Source organism: Eleutherodactylus coqui, chromosome 5 (genome assembly GCF_035609145.1).
Source record: "Eleutherodactylus coqui strain aEleCoq1 chromosome 5, aEleCoq1.hap1, whole genome shotgun sequence".
NCBI classification, from domain to species: domain Eukaryota; kingdom Metazoa; phylum Chordata; class Amphibia; order Anura; family Eleutherodactylidae; genus Eleutherodactylus; species Eleutherodactylus coqui.
In genome coordinates this window covers 140,816,877-140,844,243 of record NC_089841.1, presented here as the reverse complement: position 1 = coordinate 140,844,243, position 27,367 = coordinate 140,816,877, and the positions used below count along the sequence as shown (strand labels likewise).

The following is a 27,367-nucleotide window of genomic DNA, read 5'->3' as shown; positions in this document are numbered from 1 at the left end:
CAGAATGCCGCTGCTGCCGGACAGACCCGAAGGCAGAAGACCCTTCTGCGCAAGCGTGTCTAATCGGGCGATTAGACGCTGAAGTTAGACGGAGCCATGGAGACGGAGACGCCAGCGCAGGGAAGGTAAGTGAATAACTTCTGTATGGCTCATATTTAATGCACGATGTATATTACAAAGTGCATTAATATGGCCATACAGAAGTGCTTAACCCCACTTGCTTTCGCGAGACAACCCCTTTAAGGACCCAGTCATACAACAGAGATAACTTCTCTGATATTGTCCATCCGGGTGTTATGGTAGATTATTATATTGTGTGACTACAGCCTTAGATAATATCTGGATGATGGATCGGGAATAGTCCGGTTTTGCTCCAGATTGGCATGGACAATAGAGAAGTCTCATCTATACTCATCCTAGTACCTGGAGATATAATAATCGCTGAGAAGAACGACATGAGAGTTGCTTGTTTTTACACTTTTTTATTAGCAATTAGCAGTGGAGCCAATAATTATAATGACTTATATTCTCTTAAATAACGAGGGTTGTGACTCCTAAGTCAGGTCCCAGTTCACATCTGCAGCAGAGGATCCTTTTGGAGCCTCCAGCACAGACCCAGCATGAAGTCTGAAACAAGATAGCACAGTATGCTGCACTATTTCATCTGGGGAACATTCTGTAATCATGCAGGAAGCCAAACAGATCCCATTATAATCAATGGGGTCCAGTTGGCGCTGTCTAGATTTATATGTTGTTCAGCTCCTAGGATATGAGCATCCAGCAGTTGTCATACTGTGTTTCTCCGAAAATAAGCTCTAGCTACGCTAGGTGGAAAAAAAAAAAGCGCGCAATACTCACCTCGCAGCCGGCATCTGTGTCCCTCGTGATGGTCTCCCTGGGGCTGACGACAGGCTGCTGTGCCTATTTTGAGGCAAAATGTAATATAAGACAGTGTCTTATTTTCGGGGAAACATGGTATATAACAGTTATCACTATTCTAAGGTCCGGAATTACGAGCCACAACCCAAAGATCCAGAGGAAGGCGAAGAAAAACCCCGGAGAACGTAGTCCCATAGAGGAAAAAATAATTCCTTCCTGACCCCAAATATGGCGATCGGATATCACCCTGGATCTCTTCTACCCTCCTGCATATTGCTGCACATAATCCTGCCCCGAGGAGCTTACAATCTAGGAAGATGGACCTTACCTCTCAATGACTTTATGCGGTCGCACCCAGGCCTAGAAGCCTTAGGGGTCATAAGGCCTCTCCTCTCCATATAGGGTGCTCAGTACTATGAATAAAGCATTGTAGTTGGGGGCCCCATTACAGGTTTTGCACTGGGGCCCAGAAGCTTCAAGTTACGCCTCTGGTGTCAGCTGTTAGGCCTCTGCGGCGCTCATGGCGCTGTTTGGGTTGAGCGATTTGCCAATGTTTTTGTGCAGTAGGCGCAATCAAGTTCGGGACCATGGGCCAGTCCGGGAGGGCAATCATTGGAAGCTGGAATGTTCCCAAAAATTTAGGCAGATCGCCCAGTGTATGTAGAGTGGATGTTTTGCTTTCTTTCTTAGCTATCAGAGCAAACAGGAACCCCCAGCGATACGATATGCCGTAATCTTTGAGCTCTATTAGAAGCAGTTTCAGGGCCCCTCTGAGACGGAGCGTGTGACATGCTAGGTCTTGCAGTAGGATGATCGGTCTACAATTATGTAAAAGGTCTCCTTTTTTAGCGGCGCGTAAGATAGCATCTTTATCCTTGAAAAAATGGATCCTGCAGATTATATCTCTGGGTCGATTCAGATCAGTCGCCATAGGTCCTAGTGCTCTGTGAATCCTGTTGATTATGACCGGATTCTCTGTTGATCGATCCAGTAGCTGCAAAAAGAAGGTTTGAGCCCAGTCCTCTAGTTGATGACCCTCAATTCCTTCCGTCAGACCTCGGATGCGTAAATTGTGTCTCCTGTTCCTATTTTCAAGGTCATCAAGGTGCATTGTAATGTTTTTTATCTGATCCACTTGAAGTTGAATGGCCTGTCTGTTAGACTCTAAGATGGCTGCCGTCCCCTCCTGGGCTTCCTCCACTTGTATAAGCCTGTGGCCCATTTTATGTATGTCAGAATGAATTTGCTCCAAAGCTTGCGTATTAGATGATTCAAATCTAGTAAATAATGCATGCAGTTCGTCCTTTGTAGGAACTGACATAATGCGCACTTTCCAAGCATCATTATCACCCCTAGTTGTGGCCCCTTCCGTAGAGATGTAATCAGGGCTACTAGGTGGGCTTGAATCTGGCGATAAAGACCACCCCAGGGGATCCATATTCCTACTGGTTTTAGGAATTGTTTGGGCTGCTCTGAGAGGGGGGGGGTCTCGCATTGTGAGTGGGCTGGTGTGCTCTCTACTCACGGTTTTGCTGCCTCCTGGTATCTCCGCTTGGGTCTTAGGCTGTCAGCGTCCCTTGGGCCTTTAGATGTCTCCCTTAATTCTGCTTCTCCCAGTGTGGTTTCTGCCGGTGAGAGCTGTAAAGTCGGGCTCCGCTGTGCTGCCTCTGCAGTGGGAGGCCAGGGCTCACATGTGCTCTCTGAGGTCGGGGTCGGCGCCATCCTAGTTTTCCGTCCTCCAGGGCATACAGCACTGACAGAGTGCTCTGCCGCTGCCTCTCCTGATGTTGTCTCCGCCTGTGGGGGCCGCGGAGTTGGGCTCTGCTGCACCGCATCAGCAGCTGAAGGCAGGAACGCGCGGGAGCTCTCCGGCGCCATCTTGGTTTTTCTTCCGCCTGGGCCCGGCGCGCCAAGAAAATGTTCCATGCTGCCTTTTCTTCCGCTCTCCACAGGTGGCCTGGCCTCCGGTGCTGTCCTCTTCTTCATTGCACCCTGGCTGAATAAAAATTGCCTTGGTCTGGAGGTAAATTCGCTGTGGGAAAGGTGAGTGAAGCAGGAGCCTGTCTCCTACACCTCCTGCTTGGCCATCCGCTAGCCACGCCCCTCATAAACTGACTTTCACTCCCCACCTACTGTCCCTCAACGAAACACTTAGCCTATTCTCCTGCCGTACTGCCCCTACTTTCGACCTAGCCCACATAAATAATCTTTGTCCCTTAAAACGTCCCTTAATCTAAACCTCTAAGTGCTGGAGATGCCTGTCCCCACTTAAAGGTGTTCTGTCATTAAAAAAAAAAAATTCTATACTTACCTATACTTCCCCAGGCAGTCTACTTACTGCATCTTCTCCCTGCTCATCTTCTCCTGTCTCCTGCAGACGCCCTGGGTCACCTCACCTCCAGCCAGCTAGATCCTCTTCTTCCAGTGACAAAGCGTCCATTCCTCGCATTTTTCTTCCTGCTTGGCAAAGTATGCTAAGTCGCTATTGATGTAGCATTCACAACCTAGCAGGGAGTGCTGACTACTGCAGAGACTGCGCATGCGCACAGTCTCAGCAATAGATTTGCATTCCTTCCTAGGAAGTGGACATTATGTCACTAGTGACATAGCGTACGTTACCAGGCAGGAAGAAGAATGCGAGGAATGGATGCATCATAACAAAAAGAGGAGGATCTGGCCGGCTGGAGGCAAGGTGACCCGGGGAACTGGAGATGATTGTCAGGGAGAAGATCTGGTAAGGAGTCTGCCTGGGGAGGAATAGGTAAGTATTGATTTTTTTTTTTTTATGACAAAACCCCTTTAAGGCTACTCACTATGAGCCACTTCCTTTGAAGCTCATTACATTAGAATTGTGGACAGATTTATGTTTTTCATGAGAAACATTCTTTAAAGGGCCTCTGTCATGACCTTTGTGCTCCATAAACTAGGTTATGGGGTTTAAAACTAAGGGAACGGGGTGCGGGAAACTGCTTTTCATACTCATCGGGTTCCCCTTCCAGTGCTCTGCCCCTGAGAAATCAGCATGCACACACACACTTCACACGATGACTCTTTTCATAAGACTGTGTCTGCGCTCTCCTTTAAAGGAAACCTGTCACATTGGATCTACAGGCAACATCTTATAAAGCTGGAGTTACTAAGCAGATTGAGATATAGTTTTGAGTAAAAAGATCCAGTATAACTTGTTTTATTCATTTATATCCTATTGTCCTATCAGTGAATGGCATCTATCTCTGTATGCTCAGTTATACACATATAGCTGTCAATCACTAATAGGACCGCCCACTGGACCTCTAAACTCTGAATAAGCGGAGATCTAAATGAATTAAAACAAGTTATACTGTATGCTTTCCCTATAAACTGTATCTGAATAAAGTTAACACCCCATAGAAATTCTTCAAATTTCAAGCACTGGGGGCTCTTGCACACTTGTGTTTTTATTTTCTTCACGCGATATCGCTGCTTTTTTAACGCAAATGTCAATGGGACTTTCTAATATTAAAAACGTATCACACAAAAATCGCAAGTTTGTGCTTTGCGATTTTTGTGCAGTGCGTTCCTAACATTAGAAAGTCCCATTGACATTCGCGTTAAAAACATGCAGCGATATCGCATGAGAAAAACGCAACTGTGCAAGAGCTCTGAGGATGACATTTCAAGAAAGCTCATGCACATACTGTGGAAAAATCTATAGTCTAAATTGATCTGCCGTATGCATTTTTAGGGCTTATTTAGACTACCGTATATCGGCTCGGTTTTCACGCCGAGCCGATATACGGTGTCCTTGTCTGCAGGGAAGGGAGGGGAGGATAGAAGAGCCAGGAGCAGGAACTGAGCTCCCGCCCCTTCCCCGCCCCTCACCACTATTTGCAATGGGAGGGGCGGGGGTGGAGCTAAGCGCTGGGATTTAGAGTAATCTTGTATATAATATATGCAATATACATACTCTAAGTAGGAAACTCCGATGTCAGATAACAAACATAATTCTATACACAGAGTATCAATGAATCAGATCTATAACATATATGTAAGTTTCAATATGGTGTTTGTAAATCTATATTGCAAATTGAAAAATTAATGCCTTTTAGGAACTGAACACAGAATTAGGGTGCATTCAGACGACTGTATATCGGCTGGGTTTTCAAGCCCAGCCAATATCGGGCGACTCTCTCTGCAGGGGGAGGAGGCTGGAAGAGCCGGGAGCAGTGCTCTGAGCTCCCGCCCCCTCTGCCTCCTCTCCACCCCTCTGCACTATTTGCAATAAGAGGAGGTAGAATGGGGGCGGGGCTAAGTTCCTAGAATTAGCTCCGCCCCCGTCCCACCTCTCCTAAGTGAAAATAGTGCAAGGGGGTGGAGAGAAGGCAGAGCGGGAGCTCAGTGCACTGCTCCCGACTCTTCCAGCCTCCTCCCCCTGCAGAGAGAGACGCCGTATATCGGCTGGGCGTGAAAACTCAGCCGATATACGGTCGTCTGAATGCACCCTTAGCTGGAAAATTTTTTTTTTTTTTATTTATTACCAGACATGAGCATAGGGTAAGATAAATGGAATAGAAAAAAAAATAAAATAAAAAATAAATAAATAAATAAAAAATTCAAAAAAAATTTTTTTTTCCAAAGAGGCAAAAAACAAAACCTTTACTAAATAATACAAATAAAACTAATAAATACAAAATAAATCAGTTCTATAATTCATCCCATGTGGATATCTAGTGTCCAATTCCAGAATCCAAAAGTCCTCCCTACGGAAGATATCTCGCATTTCTACCTTCTGCTTTCTATTTCTACACACCCTTTCAATGCCAAATCCTTCCACCTTACCATCATGTGTATTAATAAAATGGTTAGCAACCCCCGATTTGCCTACACATCCCTTCTGAATATCCCTGAGATGCTTCGCCATTCTGATCTGGAATTTTCTAGACGTCCAGCCTACGTAATCCTATGGATGCCCCAGCTACAGTGTAAAAGTGTCAAAATTAAAAATAACATGTGAATGTCCTCCAGAGGTCTTATATGACGTCATGGGCGACATAGTAAAAAAAGAAAAATTACATACATAAGTAAAAAAAAAATTACAGTATAAAATAAAAATTTATACTTAAAAAAGAAAATAACCCAAAGCCGACGCCAGCCATAACCGTTGCCGTATGCACCCTGTAATCCAAAACCATACACATTATATATCACAACGTCCAAAACAAAATGAGGAACCCGTTCCCATACTTTATTTTAGCGTAAATATACTAATTTAAAAAAAAAATTATAAATGTTAACCCTTTCCAATCCTTTTTTTTTTTTTCATCCATTCTCCCCAGCTCAAATTTATTTGGAGCTGGGGAGAATTGATGAGAAAAAATACATTTTCCCTGCACCCTCCTGAACTGACAGAGTTCAGGAGGGTGCAGGTGCTCACTGCACTGTGGGGTGACCTGTTTACCTGTCCGGCGTCTTCCGCATTCTCCCTTCTACCTCCCGACTCGGCGATCATGGGACTGCTGGGGTCAGGTGGCACCCAGTGGTCACATGATCGCCGGGCCGGGAGGCAGAAGGGAGAAAGCGGAAGTATTACTTCCCCATTCCCCCCACGGTGCAGGCTCCCGGCTCGGCGTTCATGTGACCGCTGGGGGTCAGGTAACACCGGCGGTCACATGATCGGCGGCCGGAATCTTTGTGTATTACATAGCACTAATTGAGCGCTATGTAATGTGTAAAGGAGAAGGCAGAAAGGGTTAAAAAGCCTTTCTGCCTTCTCCTCGGGGGTGCATGATGAGGATCAGTGCAGGAGTGCATCTGCACCCCATGTATCTGATGATCGGGTGCAGATGCACTCCTGCACTGCAGTGTCGGACCCGTCCCGACATCGGAGCTGTGGAGGGAAATGATGATGTCGGGGCAGGCCCGACATTGGATTGGAAAGGGTTAAAAGAAAAATAATTTTTTTAGCTTTTTACCCCCATTAAAACTAAAAAACTTAAAAAAAAAGTTGTGAAAAAGATATTTAAAAAAGAGCCCTATATGTCACAGAAAAAAAACGCTGCAAAAATAATTTTGCCAACTGAAGGAAAAAAAACAGGGCAGTTAAACCACCACATGGGTTAAATCCCTAAAAAGTGTCTGGTCCTTAAGGAGTTAAATGGGGTATTCTCACCTTAGACGTTTATTGTATATCCATAGACTATACCACAAATGCCTGATCAATGTGGTCCCACCGCTTGGACCCGCACGTATCTCCACAGTATGTTGGAAGACGTGCCATAAATGTTTACGGTAGGAATAACTGTTTAAGCAAATCTGATTTTTATGAAAAAATGTGAACATGAAAGAAGACAGCCTTCTGTTATCTTACTTCCTGATAGTTTCACTTCTGCTCTGCAGGTCCCTTAAGACAGTGGTCCCCAACATTTTTGGCACCAGGGATCAGCTTCAAGCAAGACCATTTTTACAAGGCCCGGCAGGGTTGGGCTGGACATGGGCGGGGCTTTGGTTATATGGGGCGGGGTTATGAAGGGAGTTGGAGTTTAGTGCATTCTTATTTAATTATGACATTTAGAATGTCCTGGCAGTACACACATAGGGCAGTATATAATCTATCCCCCCCCCCCCCCCAGCACACACATAGGGCAGCATATAATTTATCTCCCCTCCCCCAGTAATAGACAGCCCCCACCCCTCACTAATAGGCAGCCCCCACCTCTCAGTAGTTAGCCCCCCCCCAGTAATAGGCAGCCCCCCACCCCAGTAATAGGCAGCCCCCCCAGTAATAAGCAGGTCCCCCCCAGTAATAGGCAGCCCCCAGTAATAAGCAGCCCCTTCCCCTGTAATAAGTAGCCCCCCCCCCCAGTAATAGGCAGCCCCTTCCCCTGTAATAAGTAGCCCCCCCCCGTAATACACAGCCCCCCTGTAATAGGCAGCCCCCCCAGTAATAGGCAGCCCCTTCCCCTGTAATAAGTAGCCCCCCCCCCCCAGTAATAGGCAGCCCCTTCCCAGTAATAAGTAGCCCCCACCTCCCCAGTAATAGGCAGCCCCTTCCCCTGTAATAAGTACCCCCCCGAAATAGGCAGCCCCCCCCCAGTAGTAAGCAGCCCCCCAACCCATATACTTACCTCCTTCCTGCTGTCAGCGTCGCTCTCTGTCTGCTTGCCCTCACGTCAGTGTGCAGCCGGGAACGTTTCCTCCCCGAGTCCTCTCCTGCGGAACTAATGAGCAGGGGACTCGGGGAGGAGGTTCCTGGCTGCACAGACGTCAGTGTGTGCGCCGGGATCAGCGCAATTACCAGCGGGGAGCTGCGGCGCCCCCGCTGGTAATCGCTTCGGTGGTCAGCGGCGGGCCACATAGCACAAGGCAGCGCGCCGGATTCAGCCCGCGGGCCTTGTGTTTAGAGCAAGAGTTCCCGGCGGTGCCGCGGACCGGCGCTAGACACCTAACGGCCCGGCCCCGGTCCGCGGCCCGGTGGTTGGGGACCCCTGCCTTAAGAGACACCAAGTTGACTTCCTGGAAGGATACCTTGATCTTTGGCCACCCATATACTTCCCTGATATGGTCATACACGATCTGCTTCAAAATATCATTACTATTTTGAATTGATCATATCTACAGCCAGTTAAACTATTATAATTAGCACAATTCATTACATTTTAGTAATAAGACACCAGCAGACTTCTTAATTCAGCTTTGGCTATGGGGAAAGGACTCCTCATACGTAAAATAGTATAACATAAGAAGTAATAAAGTAAGGCATTTGCTAATATTTTAGAGTATTCTTATTGGCAAGAGATGTAAAAGCTGAAGTTATGCTTAAAATGCTCATTATGGAAAAACTCTTTTCTCTTGCTGTTTATTTACAGGGCTTCTTATCATTTGCAGAGGCGACCAGTGCCGTCATTACAATTAATTTCAGCAAACCGGGACAGTAAGTTTTTTTTACATAACATGTGTTATTATTTTTATTAAAGGGATTCTCAGAGTTATTTTAAAGATTCGGGTGCTGGCGGGGGTGAGCGCTGTGTTGTGGGAGTGAGCAGGAGGGAGAGAGAGAGAGATCTCCCTCCCGTTCCCCGCCCTCCTCCGGCACCCGAATCTTTGCGGGCGAGTAGGCAGGTACTCGGTAAGGACGATACTCGCTTGAGTATCTGTCCTTACCGAGTACGCTCGCTCATCTCTAATCAGCATCCTTCAATAACGCTGTGCAGCGCATTAGAAAGTAGCACATGTGCCATGTGGTTTGCAGTGTTATTCATTGGAGTCTGCTTCTGGATAGCAGAGAGGTAACATCTGGGTCAAAGAGAGAGATTTCTTTAAAAACTTTTATTTTAAATGTTTATGTCAAATGGTAATCCCAGTTTTTCTGATAATCTATGTACGAAATCTGTTTGTGTCAAGACCATTAATTACACAATTGTTTATCATTTAGACCAATAATATTCAGCATAGATGATATGCTATTTGAAGTAAACTTTGTTTTGGCAACATTGGAAGAAACGGATGATTCATCTTCTCAAAAATCACATGACACAGCCCTTGAGTAGGTCCACCTTTTCATATAGATATACAAAATAGATGTACATTTTTTTAATTACGATTACATGAAATTATCATATGCTTTTTCCTCTTCACAATAGCGGTTTTACTGCATTTCTGATGTCCAAATGTCTTACAAATGCTGTTGATAAAGGTCTGGGAGTTCAAGCTTCTGTTCTGTATGATGTTACATTATTTATTACATTATTACATTGTGGTCACTTAAATTTAACTGCACACAAAATATACAGGATTGGTTACGTCTGCTTAGTTTAGGATTAGGGATGAGCGAACGTGTCCGTTACGGACACATCCGCACCCGGACACCGGCTTTGCCGAACACTGCAGTGTTCGCGCGTAAGTGTCCGGGTGCCGCCGGGGGGCGGGGAGATGCGCGGCGGCGCGGGCGGCAGTAGCGGGGAACAGGGGGGAGCCCTCTCTCTCTCCCTCTCCCCCCCACTCCCCGCCGCACCCCCCCGCGCTGCCACGGCGGCCCCCGAACTTTTTCGCCCGAACACTGAAGTGTTCGCAAAGTTCGGTGTTCGGGCGAAAAAGGGGCGGAGCCGAACGTGTTCGCTCATCTCTATTTAGGATCCATTTTTTTTTTTTTTTTTCTTCATTAGATTTTTATTGAATTTCACAATCAGGTATACAAATATTCATTAGTGATAAAACAATTTTTTCCAGGAAGTTACAATAGAAAATCAGAAACAATCAAATTTTTCAGTGTGAAATCATGTTTAGTCATTTAAGATACACAATGTTGAGTTTGTTAGGTAAGTCAGGACACAGGGGGGGACTGATAGGTGAGGGGGGGGGGAGAGAAGAACAAAGGGATTATAGGATAGCGGGGATAGGAAAACATAGAAAATAACAGTTTTTAGACATCTAGCTGAAATTTGTCAAACCATTGTTTCCATACTGCCGCGTGTTTTAGGTATGAGTTATTTCTAAGCGCAAGAGCTTTCTCAAAGGTTCCGTGTTCCATTATAAGTTGGGTTAACTCGTTTATATGAGGGATTTCCGTAGTTCGCCATTTCCTAGTGATTAAGATTTTTGCTCACATCAGTATGTGGCTTATTAACTGTCTTTTTTCAGGTTTGATTTCTCCAAGGTCGAGAAGCAAAAGTGCTGTAGCGGGGAGTTTCGGGACATTAGTAGTCGAGACTTTGTTAATTAGTGCATATACGTTAGACCAGTATACGGTGATTAGGGGGCATGCCCAAAGAATGTGGATTAGGGATCCCTCCTGACCGCAGCCCCTCCAACATTCAGCCCCGGCAACTATCCGCCTTTTCTTTAGTTGGTCCGGAGTGAGGTACCACCTTGTGAGAGTTTTTAAGTGGGTTTCTATTAAATTGGCACTTTTTGTTGCTTGTTTGGTTCTTTTAAAAGACTCTAACCAGCTTTCAAGAGAGAACTTTGTTTTTAGGTCTTTTTCCCAGTTTAAAAGGTGGCATCTCTTACCCGACCGTAGGTTGCCAGTCATCTGGTCGTAGAGGAGTCTGGTTGAACTCTTGTTTCCCTTTTGTAGTTTTGTTATGTTTGAAATCATTATGTGAGAGATCACTGTACTTTGAGGGTGGATGGATTTCAGTAAGGATCTTAATTGGAAATATCTATACATTTCTGTTGTTGGTAAGTTGAATTGATGGACCAATAGTGAAAAGGGTTTCAGTGAGTTTTGTTCATAAAGGTCAGCTATTTGTTTTATCCCCACCTCTAACCAATTGCTTAGTTTCATTCCCGGAATGAAATGTTCTAGGGTGTCTAGTGGTATTGAGTTTTGGTTATGGGTTTTTGTATATTCTATGCTTTGAGTAAGTTTGATCCATGCTGCCGTTGTCGCTGTGATTGTTGGTGAGGTGTTTGGGATCACAATTTTTTACCTCAATTGTGAATGTTGAGTTGCCATAATAGTTGCATAAATTAGCGACTTTAGGGCTTTGGAGTTAATAATTTCTCGTTCCAAGTTTACCCATCCTGTCATTGTCAAGTGGGTTAGCCAGTCTCTTGACTGATTAATTAGAATCGCTGTATAATAAGTCTCTAAGTTGGGAAGATCCACTCCTCCTTGGGTTTTATGTAAAGACAAGATAGAGCGTGCCACTCTTGGTGGTTTACCATTCCACACATAGTCTGACATCTGACTCTGGAATTTTTTAAATATTTTTTGGGGGATCGGAATAGGAAGTGTTCTGAAATAATAAAGGATTTTTGGAAGAATTATCATTTTATATAGTGTAATCTTTCCCAGCCATGTAGAGTGATGTTTTTTAAAGTCGTTTAAATCTTCCTGTATTGCTTTAAGTAGTGGCAAATAGTTACTTGAAGTGGTGGCGGACAGGGGAAAGCATATTTGGATTCCAAGATAGGGAATATTTTGGGATTGCCACTGAAATGGGAATTCAGATTTTATATCTCTTTTTAAGTCATTTGGAATGAGGACTCCCAATATTTGTGTCTTGGACACATTTAATTTATAGTATGAAATTTTTGAGAATAAGGATAAACTAGAATATACATGTCTAAGGGAAGATAAAGGGTTAGTTATCATAATTAGCGTATCATCTGCAAATAAGCTGATTTTGTGTTGTCTAGTTTTTGTAGGTATTCCCTGTATGTTAGTGTTCATTCTTATGGATTCAGCTAAGGGTTCCATAGCTAAAATAAATAATAGGGGGGAAAGTGGGCATCCCTGACGGGTCCCGTTAGTGATAGAAAAGGAGTCAGACAGTGTACCGTCTACCAAGATTTTAGCTGAGGGGCTGGAGTAAAGTGCTTTTATTGCGTTAATGATATTTCCCGTGAGTCCAAATTTTTCTAGAACAGCAAAAGTGTATTCCCAATGTAGGCGATCGAAAGCCTTTTCTGCATCTAAGGCAAGGAGTATGGCCGGGGTGTGGGAGGTTTCTAGTATAGAGAGAAGATCGATGACTCTTCTTGTGGCATCGGACGCTTGCCGTCCCTTAATAAAGCCCACTTGATCCGAGTGTACTATGGACAGGAGGACTGTCTGTAGTCTCTGGGCAATAATTTTTGAGTATAGTTTAGTGTCGCAATTGAGCAACGATATAGGGCGGAAGTTTGTTACGGACGAGGGGTCTTTACCAGGTTTGGCTATTGTGACGATAGTAGCTTCAAGCATTTCTCTTGGAAATTTACTTTGTTGAATTGCCGAATTAAACATTTGGGTCAGGTGTGGAGCTAGGATGTCCTTAAAGGTTTTATAGTATTCGTTTGGATAGCCATCTGGGCCCGGGGATTTTTGAGGTTTTAGAGTTCTTATATTGTCAATAGTTTCTTGGGTTGTTATGGGTTTGCTTAGGTTTTTTAGTTGCGACTCTGAAATTTTTGGGAGATTTAATGTTTGAAGAAAAGACGCAATTTCTTTTTTGTTCGGCTGGGGAGTGGAGGGATCTTCTTTCAGATTATACAGTTTTTCGTAGAATTTGCGAAAGCATTCCGCAATCTGTTTAGGATGTGATATTTTTAGCTTTTTGTTTTCTGGGTCCGATATGTACGGAATTTTTGTTTTTGTTCTAGTTTTTTTGACTAGGTTTGCCATTAGTTTGGAAGGTTTGTTCATTGAGGAGTAGTAGGCTATTTTTGAATTTTTGATAGACTTGTCAAAATCATCTATAAGAGGAGAGCGTAACTTATGTCTTAGTTCAAATAATTGTTTATGTAGTTCCTCTGATTGAACCGTTTGCAGATGAGTTTCGGTAGTTGTTATTTGGGATAGGATGTCATTGAGTTGTTTTTCTTTGTCTCTTTTGTGTTTTGCGCTGATTTTAATGAGGATTCCCCTAGTGAACGCTTTGTGGGTGTTCCAGATTGTTGTTGGAGAAACCTCCGGAGTGACATTGAATTGAAAATATTCCGTGAGGGCATCTTTTATTGTTTTTGTATGTTTAGGGATCCCCATTAGGAAGGTGTTATATTTCCATGTGCGTGTCACATTCCCTCCCTCTCCCCATGTGAAAGTGGCTGAGACAGGCGCATGATCTGACCATGTGGACTTTTCAATCGAGGCGCTTGAGATTAAAGGTAGGGACCATCTATCCACCAATATCAGGTCTATTCTCGAAAATGTTCTATGCGGTGGGGAGTAAAAGGTATACTCTCTCGCTGATGCGTTTAGGCAACGGAAGCTGTCATAGAGAGCTTCTTTTTGGATCCATGAATTTAAGTTTGGGCGGATTCTGCGGGTTTGAGAAGTTGTGTCTATGGAATCGTCTGGGACGAGATTAAAGTCACCACAAATCATCACTTTTCCATTTCCATGCCTCCGCAATTTCTTGATAGTCTTATTCAAAAAACTTATCTGGGCTTTATTTGGTGCGTAAATGTTCAGTAAGGAGAAAGGGAGAGAGTTTAAAGTTCCTGTTACCAAGAGGAATCTCCCCCTAGGGTCCTGTATAATTGAGTTGGTTTGTACATTAATCGTATCTCTAAAAGCAATCAATACTCCTGCCTTTTTGTTTGGGGCGCAGGCCAGGAGAATCTTAGGAAATTTAGTATGGTGAATTTTTGGACATGCGGAAGCATCGAAATGTGTCTCCTGCACACAAAGAATGTCAGCTTTTTGGGTCAACGCTTCTCTCCATAGTGATGAGCGTTTAAATGGTGAGTTTAACCCATTCGCGTTTATGGAGAGAAGTTTAACCGACATTTTTAGAAGTAGAGTATGTCATGAAGCAGCATGGAAAGTATCGATGTCTAAACATAACAAAGGGTAACATTGCAGCGTATAGTGTCAAAAGGTATAATATCATCAAAACAGTTGACGAAATGGGTGGAACTTCAAGTCCAGTTAAATTGTGGACTTGTAAAGTGGGGGGTAAAGTTCACCTGAGTAAGCAGGAGCCAGAGGCAGGCTGTGATGAGGAGGTTTTCGTAGGTCGAGATGTATGTGGGTTTTCAACGGCCGTGTTCGGAGGACATGAAGGTTTTTTCCGGTCGTGGTCTTCTTGTTGGGCCCCTAGGGTTTTCCTCCGGAGGTAGGATGGAGATGCCCCAGGATTTAATTTTTTCTGTGGCTTCTTCTGGATTTGAGAAAAGGTGGGTGGCTCCATCTTTGTGGATTAGGAGTTTCAGAGGGAAGCCCCATTTATAGGGAAGTTTAGCTTGGCGAAGGGCGTTGGTAACTACTGAAAATTTTCTTCTTGCTTGTAAAGTCATCTGCGAGAGATCCGTGTAGAGGCGAATTGCATTATATGGGGCCGGTAGCTGATTTAGTTTGCGCGTAGCTTGCATCATGGCCTCTTTAATATGGAAGAAGTGAAATCTAGCAATGATATCTCTAGGCATAGAGTCGGGAACAAATTTTGGTTTTGGTAATCTGTGCGCTCTGTCTATGGTTAGATCCATGGCTGTAACATCTGGGAGGACTGTTTTAATCATTTTCTGGATATAGTTGGTGATTTCAGCTGTCTGGATCGCCTCTGGGATGCCTCTAAATTTGACGTTATTACGTCGGTTTCTATCTTCTATATCTGCAAGCTTTATTTTGAGAGCGTCAACCTCTTCTGACAGAGAGTAGTGATCGTCAATTAGATTATTGTGAGACTGAGTAATTTCGCTCATTTTGTTTTCAGTACGGGATACTCTTTCCTCCATTTCCTCCATAGAGGATTTTAGGGTGGAGCTTAATGAGTCAAAGTTCACTTGTAAGGAATCTTTTAGGGCCAGTAACATTTCTTTCATAAATGCCTCTGTGGCTGGTTTATCTGAAGAGGGCATAGAAGTGATAGGGTCTTCCATCTGAGGGCTTTGTGGATCTTCTATCTGCTCTTCCGCTATTTTAGCCCGCTGTTTTAATGGGCTAGCGGTCGGGGATATGTGTGTTTTCTTGTTTTGGGCTGTGTTTGCAGCCATTTTGTTGGAATGTGACTTGCTTTTTTGGGGAGCTTTCCCCTTAATGGCCGACATGAAGTTAGTGGTGTGGGGCAGGGGGTTGTTAAGCGGGGCTGAAGTGTCACTCACCGCTATGTCTCCCCTCCGTTCTGCTGCGGTCCTTGTCTGGAGGCTCTCGTCAGCTCTAGGAGGCTGCAAGCTGGAATCCTCTGTTTGGATTGCAGGCTGTGTCCTAGGGTCAGGATCTGCTGTGTATGGGCTGCCACGCAGGGTGAAGAAGTCTTCTAGCCGTCTGTGCAGGTGCTGACAGGATTTACGGCGGCTCATCTGTTCTCCGCTGCTTTCAGAGCTGGGTTGCCGCACATCACCTCGTTTCCCTCCCTTATGAGAGAGAGCTGTCACCGGCTGTCTCCCACCACCGGGGAGATTACCTGCGATGGGGAAGCTGCCACGTGTAGAGAACGATCTCTCCGGATGTCCGTGCAGAGGATGATACTGCTGACAGCGGCTCCTCCACTCACCGCTAATGTCAGCAGTTCAGGGCTTCTCTCTGCCGGGGGGGGGGGGGGGGGGAGCTACCTCTTCCCTTTCCGTTATCAGTGAAAGCCAACGGAGACCGCCGGCTCTTTAACTATTTGCCGGCTGTCCTTCTCCACCGGGGAGATTACTTGCTATGTAGGTGCAGGGGCCGCTATAAGGAAGCTGCCACGTGCAGAGAGCGGGCTCTCCGGGTGTCCGTGCCGTAGGTGGAAACGCCGACAACGGTTCCTCCGTTCACCGCTGCTGTTGGCAGTGCAGGGTGACTTTCTGCCAGGTGAGAAAACGTCCTTTTCTGCTTTAAAGTAGCTTATAAAAGCCTCTGCGCTCGGAGCACCTTAATTATGCAGCCATCTTGGTGCTCGGTCAGGCCACGCCCCCAGTTTAGGATCCATTTTTAAGGCCTCATGTCCACTTACAAATTGTAATTTAAAATCCGCAGCGTTTTTCCTGCACGCGGATCCGCGCCCCATAGGGATGCATTAGACACCCGCAGGTAGTTAAATACCTGCGGATGTCATTTTTCCCTGCAGACGCGGATCCGCGTGCAGGAAAAAATCTGGCCATGCTCCATTTGGTGCGGGTCTCCCACGGGGACGGCTCCTGCAGGCTTCCATGGAAGCCGTCCGGATCCGCGGGAGACCTAAAATCAGAATATACTCACCTGCTGCGGGCCGTGCGTGTCTTTCCTTCTTCCCAGCCGGATCTTCTTGCTTCGGCCCGGCAGATGTGCCTAGCACATGCGTGCGGCACGCAGTCGGCATGCCGAGCACATCCGCCAGGCCGAAGAAAGAAGATCCGGCCGGGAAGAAGGGAAGACACGCACAGCCCGCAGCAGGTGAGTATATTCTATTTTCAGCCCTCATGTCCGCAGTGCAGGAGGGACCCGCTGCAGATTCTCCATGGAGAATCCGTAGCGGGCCTGATTTTCCCTGTGGACATGAGGCCTAAAACTTTTGATCTACTGTGGACAAGTATTTTCCACATTATAATAAGATTTTTAGGGAATCTGTCACCAGGTTTAGGCTAGGACTACACAGCAACACTTGTCGCAGGAATACGGAGATCGCAGTGTCGCAATGATAGTCAATTACGTTGCATTGCTACCTGTCACGACTGCAACACCACAGTAGCAAAATATCCAATTCGGTTGGATTTCTGTAGCTGCTCATAAGTTGCAAGCAACTTTTCCACCATTGAAAATGCATGTAAGTCACATGCAACTATGACTTTCCTGTGATTTATGTGGTTAGCCTAAGACTGCCCTATGAGATGGAAGCATAAAGTAGTGACAGAGACCCTGATTCCAGAACTGTGTCACTTAGCTTTCTTCTTCAGTATCTTTTATACTATCACTGTTTATCAGCTGCAGCAGAAGTTAAGGGTATTGATGGGTGGCATCCCACCCACTGCCCTCCCTGGCTGATTAATGGTTTTCTCCCTAAACTGGGGTCCTGCATATAATTGAGAAGACTCCAGTGCTGCAGCTGATAAGCAATGATTTTATGAAAACTACTGCAAGAATGAAAATGCCAAGTGCTGGAATCAGAGTTTCTCCTAAAGGAAGACTTGCGAACTACACAAAATGTCCTAAAATGAGCAGATGCAGCAGGCATTTCTTGATGATTGGGTCCTATTGCATCATATGTCATCCACAATACAGATTTGCACAATTAAGCCAGAGGTTAGCATTCCAAAATTGCAAGATTTATTTCTGGTTAGACATACACAAAGCAATAGAGCCTTTTTCAAGTAATGTACAGAGACATAAGAAAAATAGCAAATATAACCCACTCAACAGTGGCCAGTCGTATAATAGTGCCAGTTAACCACACTAATCAACTTGCCCAATAAGATACCTTAAAGCATTAGTATGAATATAAGACATATTCATATATGAAAGCAACCTGTATCATTTGTAACTGCTGGTGTGGGACTGCACCCGCTTTTAGTGTCCTCCAATAGTCAATGTGCGTATCAGGCAGTGTGTAATACAGATGTGCATGCACAGTGATGTCATGTCTTTTATTGATGACAATGTTATCAGGTATCTAATTGGGCACATTTATTAGCATGGTTAAAGGCCCATTTACACGAGCAGATAATCGCTCAACGATCGTTCTAACAACAGTCAGGGTGGTTTCTGTCGAGTTTAGGGGGCGGAAGCCAGACTGTAGAGGGTCAAGAAGAGAGTTTTCTGAGAAATAGCTTATAAGGCGAGAGTAAACCAGGCATTCTAGTAGTTTGGAGATGAAGGGGAGGTTTGAGATGGGTCGATAGTTGGCAGCATTGGTCGAGTCAAAGTCGGTTTCTTTAGCAGCGGGGAAATGATAGCGTGTTTGAATGAGGAAGGGAAGATGCCAGAGGTCAGAGAAAGATGGAATATAGTGGTGAGGTGGGAGATAACCACCAGGGAGAGGGAGCGCAGGTGGTGGGGCGAGCGGAGGAGAGCAGTCTAGAGACTTCTTCCTTTGTCGTTGGTCTGAGTACAGAGAGTGTACAGGAGCTAGATGCAGTACTGACGAGACTAGGGTTGGGGCTAGTCTGGGATTGGGAGGTTATTTCCTGACAGATGTCATCAATTTTCTTTTTGAAGTATGCAGCCAGCTCTTCAGCACTGAGATCTGTCACGGGGGGCTGCAATTTTGGGCTGGGAAGGCAGTGGAAAGTGTCAAAGAGTCTTTTAGGGTTATGGGATAGTGAGGAGACGAGAGAGGTGAAGTAAACTTGTTTGGCGTGGTGGAGGGCGAGGTTGTATGCTCTGAGCATGAATTTAAAGTGGACAAAGTCTGCGGGCTTTTGAGACTTTCTCCACAGCCGTTCAGCACACCTAGAGCACTGCCGGATGAATTGCATTTGAGGCGTGAGCCAGGGTTGCTGCGGTCTATATCGGATGGCTTGGGTTACAGGGGGTGCCGCTTCATTCAATGCATGATTGAGAGTGGTGTTTGTATTGTGCGGCAGGAGAGGAGAGCGATAGGAGACCGAGAAGACTGTAGAGACTCAGCAAAATTTTTGGTGTGAACGGCCTGAATGTTCCTGTATGTACGGGTAGGAGGGTCTGGAGAAATGTTATGGAGCTTGACAGAGGAAGAGAGAAGGTTATGGTCCGAGAGTGGGAGAGGGGAGTTAGTGAAGTTGGAAGCAGAGCAGAGACAGAATAAGACCAGATCCAGAGTATTGCCATCCCTGTGAGTGGGGGAGACTGAGATGTAACTGCATGCAGAGTTTCGCAGCAAACCGACAACTCCTTTTAGGTGCTTGATTAGTATTATTTTTTTTACAAAGAGAGTGTGTATGTATAAGATGTTACAATAATTGTGCATTTTTTCATAACTGCAATCTGCTTGTGAGATTGCTTATCTGGCCTCCTCTCCTGCTGTTTCCAATATAAACGATTACAGCTGCCTGCTTACAAAAGTGGATGTACTGCTGACAAATTATAATTTTGATGTCATGATATAAGATGCAATCAATGCCAAATGATCAAATTATTGCCAAATGTTTGCTCACTGCACATATTCACACTGGCTTGGAAATTTTCAATTGGTCTGGTGATTTTTCAGATGTAGTCTGTATAAGTCCTCATGTCCACTAGAAAAATACAATCCCCGCAGAATCTGCTGCAGATTCCGCGCGGATTTGCTTTAAATGGTATTTTTTCTTGCATGTGGATATCCCCACCTATAGATAGCAAAGTGGCCGATCTGCACTAAAATGGAGCATACTGCGTTTTTTTTCAGCGCATGAAAAACGTAAATCGATTAAAATGCCATTTGCGGGTGCAAAATTTAATTTGACTGCAGATGGCCAATGATATTCCTATGGGCGAAATTCCACCTGCAGAATCCGCAATTCAATTTTGCTAGTGGACATGAGGCCTAAAAGGCCCTTTAAGACAAAATACTGTATTGATAATTAAGCACCGTGTTACATTTTTCAACTAGGTCAACACCTGCAATGCACAATGTTAGAAGCAGTGCTTTGGGTAAAACAAGCAAAGAAAATGAGTGTTATATAAGTAACAAAAAACTGCCCCTTACTACTAGTTCTGTGTTAATGGCGAAGACTGTGGAAAACCCAAATCTGCCTGCAACAGAAGAGCCATTTCAGACTACAGCCTATAACAAGGTATTCTCAAAGAGAGATATTCATGTTTTGCTTAGTGTGTTTATATTTAAAGAAAAAATATCTTATTAGCTAGTAGTGATGAGCAAGCATTGCCCTTAGCGAGTACCTGCCCGCTCGAGAGAAAAGGTTTGGCTGCCGGCGGCGGGCAGGGAGCTCCGGGGGAGAGCGGGGAGGAACGGAGGGGAGATCTCTCTCCCCCGCTCCCCCCTGCTGACTGCCGCTACTCACCGCTCCCCTGCGCCGGCACCCGAACCTTTTCTCTTGCGCGGGCAGGTACTCGCTAAGGGCAATGCTCGCTCGAGTAATTGCCCTTAGCGAGTATGCTCGCTCATCTCTACTAATAGCTAAAAGAAAACAATTGGGAATATATACACAGAAGACCAAACAAAAACTTTTTTTTAAAGTGCCTTCATGGCACAAGTGCAAAACACTACAGTGCCTACCAAAATAAGTAACAAACCTGAGGATCCCACTCAAAGAAAAACTAGATACAAGTAAACCACAATTCTGACACTGGGAGGAGCTTAACCCCTTAGTGACGGAGCCAAATTTTGGAAATCTGACAAGTGTCACTTAACATATCATAACTCCGTAAAGGCTTTGCATGTCCAAGTGATTCTAAAATTGTTTTTTCGCCACATATTGTACTTCATTTAGGTGGCAAAAATAGACCCATAGAATTTGTGTATATTTATTAAAAGTGCCAATATTGGGAAAATGTTGAAAAAATTATCATTTTTTTACATTTTCAACTGTATTATCTCAATTATGTGCAAACATACTGTACAAATTTTTGCTAAGATATATATTTCCATCTGTTCACTTCATTCTGAATGCACGTTTGAAAAACGTTTTTTTTTTTTTAACCATTTAAGAGACGTACAAATTTAGCATTAATTATCAGCATTTTGAGGAACACTTTGTTTTCCTGCACCAAGCCAAGATTGCAAAGGCTCATAGGTGTCAGAATTATAGATAACCCCACAAATGACCCCATTTTAAAAACTACACCCCTTAGTGTAATCACTGAGAGGGGTCAGGAGTATTTTGACCCCACAGTTTCTTTTCAGGAATTAATGCAATTTAGAGTAGAAAAAAAAAATTCATATTTTTGCAAATACGTAATTTTAAACACAGGATTTTTTTCTATAGTGCACATGAAAATGAGGATTTACACCCCAAAATGCATACCCCCGTTTGTCCTGTGTTCAGAAACATACCCATTGTGGCCCTAATCTTCTGTCCGTATGCACAATGGGGCCAAAACTGGAAGGAGCAGCCGGTGGCTTTTAGATCAGACATTTTGCTTGAAGGCGTTTTAAGCCCCATTGCTCACCTGTAGACCCCTTGAGCGGCCAAAACATGGAGGACCCCCACAAATGACCTTATTTTGGAAATTAGACCTCTTAGCGCATTAATCTAGGGGTGTACTGCGTATTTTGACCCAACAGTTTTTGAATGAATCAAAGCAAAGCAGAAGTAAAAAATTACGATTTTTTTTTATTTTTTTAATCAATTATGTGATTTTAAAAACTGTTTTTTTGGACAGCAGACATATGAATGGAGGCTTTAACCCAAAAATGGATACCCCGTTTGTCCCGTGTTCAGAAACATACCCATTGTGGACCTAATCTTCTGTCCGTATGCACAACGGGGCCCTAACCGAAAGGAGCAGCGGGTGGTTTTCAGAACAGACATTTTGCTTGAAGGTGATTTAGGCCCCATTCCCACTTGTAGACCCCTTGAGCGGCCAAAACGATAGCGAACCCCCACAAACGCATTCATCTAGGGGTGTACTATGTATTTTGACTCCACCATTTTTAAATGAATCGAAGCAAAGTAGAAGGAAAAAATGACGATTTTTGTTTTTTTGGCAATTATGTCATTTTAAAAATAGGTTTTTTTGTACAGCATACATAGGAATAAAGACTTTCACCCCAAAATGTATACCCCCATTTGTCCCATGTTCAGAAACATACCCATTGTGGCTCTAATCTTCTGTCTGGATGCACAACGGGGCCCAAACTGAACGGAGCGTCAAACTTTAACTGTCTTAACTTTTACGTGATCACCATTATCCATTGGATAATGGCGATCACGTGACCGAAGACCGCTCACCGCGGCCCCCCGTGATACCCGTCGCCAAAATGGCGGACGCAAGCGCAGAAGCTGGGAAGGGCAAGAGGAAATTTAAAATTTAAGAAAATTTTAAATTTCCTCTTGCCCTTCCCAGCTTCTGCGCTTGCGTCCGCCATTTTGGCGACTGGTGCATGCGCCAAAACTGGGGAAAGGTCAGCGGATAAGGATCCCGTCAGGGGACATCGCCGGAGGCCTTATTTAAGTAATTTCACCTCCCCTCATGGATCCGATCCGTGACGGATCTTTTTTTTAACTTTTACGTGATTGTCGTTATCCATTGGATAACGGCGATCACGTGACTGGGAAACCTGTACCATGGAACCCCATGAAATCTCCAGGCTCTTGGCTACATTTAGTAGCCAGGTGCGGGGAGATTTTAAATTACCCCGCCAATCTGCGGCTTTTGCGTCTGCCATTTTGGCGATGGACGCATGCGCAAATGCCGGGCAAGGTTCGTGGATAAATCTGGGGGCTTTAGGTACCTAATTTCATCTCCCTTCATGGATATGATCCATGAGGGGAGATGAAACAACCTTTTTTTTTTTTAACATTTTTTCAACTTTGGATAGCAGCGATCATGTGACCGGGAACCACATACAGCGGCTCCCAGTGACAGCTCCCCGCTCTCGGTTACTCATAATAGCCAGGAGCAGGGAGTTTTTTTAATTTCCCGGGCCCCCCGGCTCTGTGCGCATGCGCAGGGCCGGGGAGATCCAAGGAGATGCCGGACAGCGCGGAGGACGGCTGGTGAGTACTCTCAGCTCCCCTTACAGATCTGATCCCTAAGGGGAGCTGAAATCTTAAGTTTGTTTAACTTTCCATAGACTAACGCGATTGCCGGAATCCGGTGGATACCAGCGATCGCGTGACCGGGGGTGGGGTCCCGCGGCCCTGGATGACAGCTCCATGCTGTCGGCTACCTCCGGTAACCGGCAGCATGGAGCTATCACTTCCTGAGCCTGCAGGGCTTTCATTCCCAGAGGAGGCATGTTTTTACGTCCTCTGGTAATTAAGCCCAGCAGGCCAGGATGTAAAAAGGCAATGGGGCCGTCGCTAAGGGGTTAAAGTTCCCTACAAGTATCACCACGGCTTCATCTATCTTATTATGCCTGAGAAAGAACCTCCAAAAGGTTTGAAAGCTTGCTGCAACAGCAGGTCTTATTAGCCATTGAAAGGTATACTCTCCAAGATTACTTAGTTTATCTTACTGAGAACAATGATATTTTACTAGGGCTTCTGTAATAGCCAGTTAGGTCTTATTGATGGTAAGTCCTGTGTGTGCAATGATAAAGTTTATGGTGTAAAGGGGCATGCACATGTTCTTTATTGGAGGATCACGCTCAGAATTAACTGGTCTGGTAGGCCCAGTGCGCACCATATGGTTACTATGGACATAAAACCACAGTGCAAGAGTGGCAGGATACTGTAGCAGAATAATTAAAATGTATTTTTCATAATATGTTAGATTGCAGTTTTGAGCCCAAATGCAGACATTTTTTTAGACAATGTCAACGCTAGCATTAGAAAATACATCTAGTATAGACTGTGCATGGATCAAGCCAAACTTAGGAAACTGATGAAGTTGTAAGGAATACATTTAAGGCCTAAACTAGGCTATGTTCTTACAGGGTTCAACTATATACTTACATGTGTTGTTTTGTTTTTTAAGTTTTGTTCCATGTTTTTTGGAGCAATTTCATCAGAACAACAAAGTAAACCTCATCAGCCATTCTATAGCTTTGCAACAGCTAGTGAAGATGAGGATGAAGGATTCAGCAGACGACTCTCTCAGACGTTCTAACCTTGCTGCAGGTATATTCAGTGACACTGCAGCATCTCCTTTCAAGCAGACAGAACCTTTTCTTTATATAGAGTTAGTCTTCTAGATTTAGTTGGCATTGCTTCAGTCTCTCTCTGTGGAGTAAGCTATTGCAGCACAACAGCAGACGTACTTGTATAGAAAGAATAAATGTTCAGTTTGAATGTATTACAGTATACGCCAATTGCAAAAAAAAAAAGTCTTAAAGCTGGTTTAGACAACGATTATCGGTCAAATAAATCTTTTGGGCGATTTTCGAGCGATAATCGTTGTGTTCTTTAACGGCACAAACGTTGAGTGATCACCTTGCACTTCGAGCAGAGGATGCAGAAGACAAGTGGGGTGTCCCTGCTTGTCTTCTGCATCCAGCTGTTTCCCGCTCGCAGCGCTCAGCTATTATACAGCCGGGCGCTCCGAGTGAGATATGGAGAACAGAGCTGGACCGCTCTGTTCTTCATACCCAGCCTGTCATGAGACAGCGGGATACAGCTGAAACAATAGTATCAGCTGTATCCCGCTGTGAATTCCTGATAACTGATCGCTAAACTTTCAGCATGCTGAAAGATCAGCAACGGCTTAAAAACTGCACGATGTCAGTGCGGCTACACACAACGATTATCGCGAATTTTGAGTGATACTCGTGTCTAAAAGGGCCTTTATACACATTTTATGAGATCTCAGTTATGGGCTCGTTCACATTGTTTTGAGAGCAAAGAAAGGGATTCAAATGAAATTTAGCATTATCACTTTTTCCCCAAATCTCTTATGCAGATGTAAATAAGCCCTAACTTTATTACATTTAAAGCTTTCGCAATTCTCTGTTGAATAATATGAGGTTTTAGAAGTTTATAGTTTTTAGTATATAACATTTGTGTATTAGTTGCATAGCAACTGCTTATAAGTGGATATAAGCATGTGGTCCTATTTTCTTCTGTGTATGACTGCAAAGTATCAATACCTTAACCAAACCAAAGATACTCTCTGCATTTGATACACTCCTGATTGTGCAATCTATGGAGAGAAATAAAATGTCTGCAGCTGTTCTGTTTCCACTGCAGCAACATTAATTTTTAATGTCACTGTAGATTTGAAAAAAAAAAATCCTAAAAACAAACCTCACAACTTTTTGGATGGTGAAAGAGGGACACGAATGATTGTTTTTCTTTGCATAAACTGTCCATTTTTCCATACATATCTATACGCTCAAATAATTAAGTATTCGCACAAAAACATCAGCATATAGACATTTTTAAGATCCAAATTGCACCATATGATGAAATAATGTAAAAATTGGAGTTGAATATACTGCTAGGAATCATAGATAATATAATATATGGAGCAATACAGGAAGTTTACTAAAGGGTTTTTCAAGAATTTATCGGGCACCGGTATACACTATGGTCAGCTTATGTCTGAAACAGTCTTCCATACAACTCAATAGGTCCTCCTTGTCCACTCTGTGAATGTCCCATTAGGCTTCCTCAAAGCATATCTTTGCAGCAAAGCCAAGTGTGCAGCCACCATAGTCATGCACACACAATTGAATAAGTCTCTAGTCAGAAAAAAAAAAAAAACACAGAAATTGAAAAATCTTGTACCATCTGGTTTTTAGTATAAGATGCTTGGTTCTGGGCTTTAATCCCAGCCACTGGCAGAAGTACGGCGCGGGATTAAGGCCTCTGCTCCTGCAATCAAGCAGGAGCAGGTCACGTCCTCAGCTGCCAAGCACATCGGAGGATGCAGAGGAGAAGGGAGAAGCAGGTTTTTAACTGTTTCTGCCTTCCTGTTTCCAAGATACATAGCACTAAATGAGCACTATGTACTAAAGAGTAAAGTATTATTTCCATTATGCGACCTGGCGATCACATGACAGGCTGCCCTCTGTCACAGAAGAGCTGCAGTTTCCTAGCACACCTGGATCAGTTCTTTTAGTGACTACTGTCACTACAGGGGTACTTTTTTCCATGTACCTGGGGCTCCTATCAATGCCCAAAGTTACAGTGGAAAAGTATGAAATAAAGGGGGAAAAAATGTGAATGTCCCCGGTAAGTCTTATATGACGTCATGGGGAATATACAGGTTACAAAAATAAAAAAATAAATAAATCTATACATTAAAAAAAATAAAAATAAATCTATACAGTTAAAAAAAAAAAAAAAGAAAAATGACCCATTGGCATTTGCACCATGTAATCCAAAACTATACAAATTCTATATCAAAACATCCGAAACAAAAATTAGGACCCATTCCCATACATTTAGCTTAAACATACCAATTTAAAAAATAAAACTATACATTGAAAAAATATTTTTTTTCTTCACCTTTTAACCCTCAATAAAAACGAAAGAACCTGAAAAAAAGATAAAAAATAACCATGCATATCATGCAAAAATAATTATTTCATAAAGGAAGGGGAGGAGGAGTGTCAGTAAAACCACCACATGGGTAAAATCCCTAAAAAGTGCCTGGTCCTTGTGGACCAAAACACCCTGGTTCTTAGGGGGTTAATTTAAAAAAATCTGGGGCCATCCATGTGCCCAAAAATAAGTTTAAAAAAATTTACACTAGTTTCTGGCATCAATTATAGTAAATCTGTCAGACCAAGGAGACCAAAATCCCCTCCTTCTAAGCCGCACACAGTTTCCTAAAATAAGCGATATAAAACTGAAAAATTCTTTGCATTAAAAAGAAACCTGTGCCAAAATTTACACAATTTTTAATTTGATAAGTTCCCCTTCATTCTTACCAAAACTGCAGGGTACTGTTAGTAGCTTAAGGCCAATTGGGTACTGGTGCATCTGGTCTCCACCGGAACTAGGGGTGGAGACATGGGTTGGGCTATGTCTGTGACAGGGAAGGGGCAGGTGACGCCCCCATAACTGGATTGGCTGCTTCCTGCATCATCTCATGACCTGCCTACCCATTACGGTGGAGACAAGAAGCACCAGTACCGGCCAATTGAACAAACAGAAGGAGTGGTTGCTCTTCCTCAGCAACATAATCATCTTGGCCTGTTTACTTTCCGTAATGGAGAATGTTGACAGGACGATACAACAATGGACCTTTCACATACACGGAATATACTACTACTCCGTTGCAGAATATGCTATTCCACACTAACTGCGGATTCAGATGCAGAATTGCCAGCAGAATTCAGCCATTTTCAATTCCACATCAAAATCTGCATGTTAGCTGTGTGGCTTTTAGGCCTAAATATTCCACAGTTCTGTTGTAGAATATTCCATCCTAGGTGAAGGATCCCTAAACATTGGGAACTGAGTTGTTAAAGGAGATGTCCCGAGGCAGCAAGTGGGTCTATACACTTCTGTATGGCCATAATAATGCACTTTGTAATGTACATTGTGCATTAATTATGAGCCATACAGAAGTTATAAAAAGTTTTATACTTACCTGCTCCGTTGCTGGCGTCCTCGTCTCCATGGTGCCGACTAATTTTCGCCCTCCGATGGCCAAATTAGCCGCGCT

At 44.0% G+C, this 27,367-nt stretch overlaps 1 protein-coding gene across 1 annotated transcript in view; it reads left to right on the top strand.

Annotated features, from left to right (window-relative positions):
* Nucleotides 1-23,863, top strand: part of RAD9B (RAD9 checkpoint clamp component B) — a 45,335-nt gene extending 21,472 nt beyond the window's left edge. Inside the window, exons 9-12 of the mRNA XM_066604912.1 lie at nt 8,724-8,788; nt 9,290-9,400; nt 19,740-19,923; nt 23,732-23,863. Coding sequence (XP_066461009.1) covers nt 8,724-8,788; nt 9,290-9,400; nt 19,740-19,923; nt 23,732-23,863 — 492 coding nt within the window. The remainder of the gene's footprint in view (nt 1-8,723; nt 8,789-9,289; nt 9,401-19,739; nt 19,924-23,731) is intronic.
* Nucleotides 23,864-27,367: the final 3,504 nt, after the last annotated feature.